The sequence below is a fragment of the Empidonax traillii genome, unplaced genomic scaffold (genome assembly GCF_003031625.1).
Source record: "Empidonax traillii isolate 1590-97213 ecotype Southwest subspecies unplaced genomic scaffold, ASM303162v1 scaffold992:size1346157, whole genome shotgun sequence".
Classification (NCBI taxonomy): Eukaryota; Metazoa; Chordata; class Aves; order Passeriformes; family Tyrannidae; genus Empidonax; species Empidonax traillii.
The window spans coordinates 423,382-431,466 of NW_020956185.1; the positions used below are offsets into that span (position 1 = coordinate 423,382).

At 40.7% G+C, this 8,085-nt stretch overlaps 1 protein-coding gene across 1 annotated transcript; it reads right to left on the reverse strand.

The window, feature by feature from the left end:
* Positions 1-3,104: 3,104 nt before the first annotated feature.
* LTO1 (LTO1, ABCE1 maturation factor) lies at positions 3,105-8,065 on the reverse strand. The gene is made up of 5 exons (XM_027903790.1): positions 8,042-8,065; positions 7,342-7,488; positions 5,697-5,767; positions 5,082-5,199; positions 3,105-4,730 (listed from the first exon to the last, which is right to left on the reverse strand). The coding sequence occupies exons 1-5, from the start codon at positions 8,063-8,065 to the stop codon at positions 4,662-4,664; spliced, it is 429 nt and encodes a 142-aa protein (XP_027759591.1). The 3' UTR covers positions 3,105-4,661.
* Between the last annotated feature and the right edge of the window lie 20 nt (positions 8,066-8,085).

The window sequence follows — 8,085 nt, forward strand, 5'->3', positions numbered from 1 at the left end:
CCTGCTGCAGGACTCATTTCACAGCTCCCAAATCCCCATTTTCTCTGGTGATATGTACACTCCTGTGGTAATGTGTGCTGTCACAACTTTATCCATTAAAAAAACAACTCTGGCAGACTGTAAAATGAGAATCTTCATGGTTACTTGCCAAACCATGAAAGCTGGAGGTTTAGGCTGTAATTAGACCAGAACCCATGGCCAGAAGAAGCTGCAAAGGACAGTATTCAAAAGGCACTAACATTTACAGCATCAAGAATATAAAGAATTATAACATTACCAAAAATACTAAGCCTTTTGTTTCAAACCAAAGCCTTTCTCTTCAGTCAGGATGAGATATTATATCACACACACACATCACTCCATAACTCTGGAATGACCTGAAAAAGGAAAATCAGAGAAAACAGAAATAAGGATTCTCATCCAGAAGGACTTTAGGTAATTGTAATATCCCAGCAGATTTCAAACTATATCCATAACACACCATCACCAGTTCTTCCTCAAAAATTGTGCTGCTATCCCTGCAGAAATTAAGAAAGCAACTACCCTGGCATGGAGCCTTATCCTCACCTTGCTTGCCCACACCTTTATCTCCAGAAAATTGTGTTAATTAGTACCACCAACATTCCCTTTCCAACATGCAATGCTGTTGTTTTGGGGGTTTTTGTTGGTTTTGGTTTTTTTTATTTTTTAAATTATTACTGCCCTGTAATTACAGGACATCATTAAAAACCCCCCAAATGTTCAAACAAGCCACACAGAGAACAGGCATCCACACTTTTATATTGAGAACAACACTAGAAAAGAATCTCAGATTATTAAATCAGAACTTGAGATAGAATGCTGTATCTACACAACATGCAGCTCTGACAGCTTGTGAGCAAATATATTAATATCAGATCCAGGTCTGTAGTTGCATTATTATTATAAGTGAAAGATTCCATTTTTAAAGCTTTTTTTAATAATACCTTTATGTGGAGATAGGCTTTAAAACTTTATATTCAAAAAGGGATGTAAATGCATACAGAAAAGATGTCAACAAAACACGACTTATGGATTTAAAACCTCAACAATTCAGATTATTTGATCTCTTTCTTTATCTTAAAAGGGGTATCAGCTCTTACTCTAAAACACTGTGGAATATTAGGGTGCAGGTAGACTTCTGACAGATGGCCCTCCCTTTATTCCAATAGAGGAATTTGTATTTCCAGCCAAAGTGTAAATAAGCACTCTCAAACACATTGCAGGTTTAAACTCTCTCTTGCATCTCTTCAGAAACCAAAACCTTTGTAAACCTGACCTACCGGAAAATTAAACCCCCTCATTTCATCTCAACATAGCCTATTTAAAAAAAAAAAAAGATGGATAAAAATGTGCTGCCTTTCCAGAAACCCTAAAGACACAGACCAAAACATGTACTTCACTCACCAAGAATAACCTTGCAAAGCCAGGGAGTTTAAATCAGTCTTTATTTTATTTCTCTCACTTGGTGATTATCCACAAAGCAAGTTGGGATTGAACAGATTCTGTGTGCGTACTAGAACACACTATTGCTTTTAGATTTCATACTTCAACAGCAATCAGATCAAAGAGTCACATAACCAACCAATGCACTCCAGACTTTCCTCACACATCCATGGGTAAATTATCACAACCCTATTTCAGGAAAATGTAACGGGATTCAAATGAGCCCAAGCCACCTCTACGGGGTTGATTTTGAAGCAAACTGTTGCATCCACAGATGTTTTTCTGATTTATTTCACCCATTTCTGGTCATTACAGATGGTCATTCAAACCTGGAATGGATTACAGCAGACAAGAAATGGAAAGGAAGAATGAAGACAGAACAGGAATTGCTCTCAGAAGCTTTAGCAAATGGTGGTCAGAGTTCACCTTTCTCCGCCGAGGCCTCAAAATTCACTACCTCTTGTACTCATCACATCTTGTAGAAAGGAAAATTACAAGTCTTCTGGATTGCAACGACTTCAGTGGCCTAGCAGTAATTAATAAAATTCCATATTGCACAGGTTCAGCTGAGAGATGATCAGGAAGGAGCCAAACAAGCTTGAGCGTAGTCCAGGCAAGTCAGACATTTGCAAGTTCAATGTTTTCAAACATTCCTCCCTAACTACTGAGCAATAGCTAGGGGTGGTGAGTGAATACAGCAATGTATTTTTAAAATGTCTTACTAACTTAAACCTTTTTTGGGCAAAAATTTTCCATTTTTAACTGCCCTTAATACATCAAGTACTCCTGCAAAACATCCAGCTCCTTGGATAACAGATTTTAGGAAGATGTTAGAGCAGGGAAAGCCTGGAAAGCTTGTATCTCATGAAATTCAACAGTGATTTGAAATTTTGATGGATTTTTTTCGCCCCCCCCTCACCCCCCACCTTGGTAACACTTCAGTTGGGTTGAGCACACACCTTCCACTGGTGTTTGCTGACTGCAGTGTTCCTCATTTTCCACGTGACTGATCTGAGAAACACAGGCAAAAACAGCAACATGCAAAAAGGTCGGGGGCTCAGCCACTCTGGATGCTGCCAAGAAGCAAATTCTGAACTATTCAAATCCTCAGAAGGCAGAATTATAACAATTCACATTAGACATCTCACACTGGTTAAGGCAAATCCATCTTCTTGGGCTTTAACTCCTTAGCTGTAAATAAGGTTTAAAAACACCTGTACAGTATGTTGGGAATGTTTCACTGTGACAACCCTGAACTCCACGGAAATTCCCACAACTCTGTTGCAAAAAACAGTTAAAAAAGACACAGAAGAAAGCACACAACTACACATCCAACAGCACCTTTAACTGTATCTCATTTAATAAACCACATCAGGCCCATACAAGATATGAAACAAGATATTCAGAAAAATACAGACTCATAGAATAAGGGGCTCCATCAGTATATCCACAGGTATCAAGCTGCATTAAAGACCTATTAGACAACCCTAAACTTCATATATCCCAGTCTGAAAACCTGGTTGACAAAATATTTATCGTTAAATGCGTGTATATAGGCACACATTTATATAATAATTTATTATAATAATATGATTTTGCTATAACAGTCACTGGCCACTTGATGGCCGAAGATCCTTCTCCTCCTGAGTTGAGCAAGAACAATTTTGTTCGATACCATCTCTGGAGCAGCACTTTGCATGTCACTGAGGCACCAAACACTTCCAGTAACCAAATGCTTCAGAGACACTTTGACCCCCTCACAACCTCTCCCTTGCCTTTACACGTATTTTTGCAAACCAAGTACAGTGGTTCCAAAAAAAGGCTGCATTCAAGAACATTAACATTTAGTTTCACTTCTCTCTGTACTATCATTCAGAGTAAAACTGACTCAAAATACCTTTGCTGAAAACCACAAATTATGTTTTGAGTCCCCCTGGATCTTGGTCTAAAAAAGGTAAAGTTAATCACAGATGATGAATAAGAGGCACCTTTCATTAATTTGAAGTAAACATAATACTTCACTTTGTAAAAATAAACTCATTTGTGGGTGCAGAGACAACTTTTTCAAATCTAGATTTCTCTGAGTGATTATAAAGTCAAATTAGCTCTGTCTTCTCTAGTAATGTTATCTTTTTGGTTTGTGCCCACTTCTTTATCAAGATTATTTTATTTTGCTTCTGTTTTCGGGTGCTTGCAGTTTGGTGCTTGTTCTGGTTGCCAGTGGCTTGGCTGCTTAAAAATTAAAAGCCAACTGTACTTTAAACTGCCCTGTCAAGGTCTCAAATGAGGAAACAAGCAACAAATGAACTCTACCTTAATGCCACTGAATTTCAAAGAAATTCACCACGTAATTAGGAGAGCTGTACCATGAGTGCCTGTGTTCTATACTGTCCAACAATTTCATATATATATATATATATTTGTGAACTCTTATAATCTGTTTTCCACACAACTCCCTCCCCCACTAGATGGCCCTGCCACCCCCTGTGTGTATCAGAGATGTTTAAAACAACTAAACAAACAAAAAAAGGGTCTTTAGAGTATCTTTCAGGTACAACAATTGACTCTATTTCTCTTCAACTAACACAGTTTAAACACATTTAGCTCACAGCATCTATTTACTGGAACGAGACTAAAGGGTTCATTTTCGAGGCTGGAAAATAAAAAGCCACTCTGTGACAAAAGGTACTAATAAATACATTAAATTACAATCACAGCTCCTCATGGGCAGGGATCTTTTTCTTCCTCCTTCGCTTTCTGACTTCGTTTGTCATTTTATCCTTCACCCACAAAAATGTTTCCTGGGAATTGATTATAATTTTACTTCACCTACAGCATCTACACATTGTGTAAACTCAATAATCCGCATACACAGATTTTTAAGCAACATAATACATCCTTTAAATAAGGAAACTTTGCAAATGCAAGTGTTTTCCTTCTGAGGAACTAAAGCAAATATTTCTATTTAACAGGTTTACACACTCCTGTTTCAGTGACCCTAAATAAAAATTGGAGATAACAAATATTAAATGACATATTGCAAGTCCAATGTTTTTCCCCTTACCCTTTCATATTTAGCACCTCTTCACTGTTTTGATGATTTTTTTTTTTAAATAAAAAGTAGATAAACACTTTTCCAGTTCTGTTCTTTTAATGCTTTTTCTTTGGTCACCCACATTTATCTTCATCTGTTGTATTCAAAACGTTAGTGAAGATCTTTCAGTGCCAGTTCTAAAATCAGACTGAATATTTAGCATTGAACAAACCTAAAAGAGAATACACAAAAGTGTTTCGAAGTGTTTATTTTCCAAGAAGAACGTTCCACAAAACTCCCAATTTCTCCTCTTCTGGCCCCACTTGTAATTCATTGTCAAAAAAATATTTTCAACCTGCCTTTTAAAGAATATTTTTTTAATCTTATTTTTCATTTGCTACTGGTTGGGAAATTTTCAGCTATCAAGTATTTTCACTTAATTCACTTCATTTCAAGTTTCCTACGATTTCAGCAGGTGAACAAAAATTGCTCCACACAAATACCGTGTTTTGGAGTGGATTTAGAAACTAAATATTTTCAGAAATTAATCAATGTGCTGAAATAACAACTTGATCCTACAAACCTGTTTAAATTTTCCTCTGATTTTTTCCAGATCTTCCTGCAGCTTATCATAAGTGGGGTCTTCGTATGGGAATTTCTGAATCATCCCTATTAATGACTCCAGAGCCTTTATCTTTTTGCTAGAAAAATAAAACAAAAATAAATCAAATCCAAACAGAAAGGCCAACCACGCTACTACAGAAGTTTTTTTCAATCCACCAATGTGAAATTATACTGATTTCTGAATTAATAATTCAGAGCACAGAACCCAGCCCTCCATCCTTCTTTAATTCAACTTCTCCCATTTAGCTCACTGACAGTGTGTGTTTAATACACATTTAAGCCATAATTAGGAATTAAACTGTAGCACAACTGACAAGAGTTAAGGTTGCCTTTTTAACTTACCTGCCCCCCAACTGAGAAATATTCAAGAATCTTTAGAGGTACTAATGAGATGACTGGGACAAATGCAGAAGTGCCATAAAAAATGCTTACCAGAACACACACCAAAATGGTTGAAAGCATAGTGGCAATTCCACCAGATTAATCAAAACTGGACAGGGAAAAAAAAAAAAAGATACGAAGAAAAGAAAGAAAGTCACGGAAAAAAATTTACTTTTGACCTTTTTAAGCTTACCTGCTCTTTTCATCTGTGCATTTCTGGAGCAGGCAGCGCCACGTCAGTGCAAACCCAAGGTAGCAGCCAATCTGTGAATTTAAAAAAGTGCCATGAGGGGTTTTGATGCTTGTTTTTGCAGCACTTGTCAGTTAAAGCAGCCCGTGCACAGCCCTATGAAAAGGTACCAGGGACTGAGGGAGCCCCCCAAATCAAGGAGGAAACCACACTTTGTTTTTAATTCCTAAATAAGTTTATCAGCCCAACTGAGGAGGAATCAGAAAGAAGCGGGAGGAGCTGACTGAGCCCTGCTGCCAGAATTCTTCAGTACAACTCTGGACACCAAATGGAACAGGAATATAGGGAAGTCCTTCAATGCACCAGCTGGACAAGTCAGCTGAAGTCCCTTTCAAAAGTGACTCAGCCTTCCCACAAAAACAACACAGACATCTGAAACTAAAAGTCAGCTGACTTGAACAGATTAAGTCCAAGGACAGACACACTTCAATTATAATGTTTTACTTGAATTCACTATCAAGCAAGGCGAGCATCAGATCAGTAATCACCAAAGACACAAAAGACACAAAACAGGCTGACAGGTCTAAGGTTACCCAAGTCACCCTCTCATTTAACTGTATAATCCTACTGCCCTCTGGAGCTTTCCCAATATAAGCAGATTAGAGCACTTCTCTATTACGGCCTGTCTGGGACCATTTTGTATAAAACTATCGAGCTTTGGAGACTCCTGTTGAACGTCTCTTCGTGCAATGATGGAACTACATCATTGCAGTGTAAATGGGAAAAATATCTAATCGCTGCACCACTCTGTACCACGCCCAAATCCAACCCAAAATTTTGTGATGGCCATTCTTTCTGATTGGAGTTTACTTTTTTCATAACAAAACGGATTAATGCCATTGCCACTGTCCCTTCTGCAGGCAATCGACTTCCTGACACCTGAAAGCACCAAAAGGGCAAATGGCCAAATTACCCAGAGCTCTTCAACAGATCCAACAGATTTAGATTGGTGGTGCTGTGCTCGGAATGGGGCCTGCCATGAAAAGTTCGCTACAGGTTCCCAGCAGAACTGCAAAAATTCTCAGGTCCAAAAAAACTTGGAACTACAATTTCACAGCACTGTGCTGTGACAAACTGGAGCTGGATATATGGGACAAGTTGGGGTGCCTCAGCATCACTCTCCAGCCCTGGCATTTCTAGGAATGGTTACTGACTCAGGAATCACAGAATCACCCCTTCATGATTCCCCATCCAAAGTGCCTCAAGATTCCATGTTTTTGCCTGTGTTGAGCCACATGAGGTGGTATGGGGGGGCCTTTAGCCACAATTTTGATAAACAAAAATAAATGCACAGTTCGTAATGTTTTCCTGAGCAAGCCTGTTTGAATTTATTTGTTTCTTCTTACCCTTTCAGGAAAAAAAGCCCCAGCGAAGTTCCAAACAGCAAAGAAGCTTAGAAAACGTAAACACACGTACTCAACTCTCCAAATCAAAGTATCACCTATAAACTAGTTTTATGGGCCCTCCTGGACACCTACAAGGCAGTGTCACCTCAGACTGATGGCTTCAGGCCTTGCCCAGCAGTTTCTGTGTTACAGTAATTCTCTAATGACAAAGGCACTGCAATCGTGAAGATTTTCCCATTTACCTCCGACCCGATCTTGGCACCGTGCAGCGACCCGTACCTCCTTCCCTCAGCAATCCCAATGTGGCTGCCTTCAGCATATCCCTCCTGATACCCCTCACCGTGGAACCTGGGAAGGCAGAAGTGTGGTTCCTTTAATCTCCTGCTCTCCTATCGAGCTCAGGCATGGACACCCTCCAGCCCCCTCAATGTCTTTCTTGTCTCGAGGGGCCCAAAACTGACCCCAGGGTTCAAGGAGGGGCCTCAGCAGTGCCCAGTCAGGGGGGCGGTCACTGCCCCGGCCCTGCTGCCACACTGTGTTCAGCTCCAGGCCCTTTCCCAAGCTTTCCATCCAGTGGCACTGGATCACTTGCTGTCACCCAAATGCTGGGCCACCATCGCTCCACCCTGTCCAGGTGAAGCCACAATCATTCGCCCTCTAATATTCCCAGCCAAGCCCATCCCAGCCCGCCAAGAACAAGGCTCCAGCTCTGTGCTCCCACCAGGATCACCCTCCCCGCCCCCCCCCCCCTCCGGGGAGTGTTCCCACTGGAAGCGCCCAGACCCCGGAATCACGGAACACGCCGAGCTGGAAAGGGACCCACAAGGATCACCGAGCCCAAGCCTCGGCCCTGCACGGGACACCCCCAAAATCCCACCCTGTGCCCGAGAGTATCATCCAAACGCTCCCTGAGCTCCCTGCCGGCCTTGGCGCTGTGCCCACTGCCTCCAGGGAGCCCGCTGGCATCCGGCTGGGATCCAGCGCCC

Coding starts and splice junctions, on each gene's coding strand:
- LTO1 (XM_027903790.1), bottom strand. CDS start 8,065: ATGCCAGCGGGCTCCCTGGAGGCA. Junction 7,489..8,041: donor CAGCGGGCTCCCTGGAGGCA/GTGGGCACAGCG, acceptor TGAGCTCGATAG/GAGAGCAGGAGATTAAAGGA. Junction 5,768..7,341: donor GTGCCAAGATCGGGTCGGAG/GTAAATGGGAAA, acceptor TTAAATTCACAG/ATTGGCTGCTACCTTGGGTT.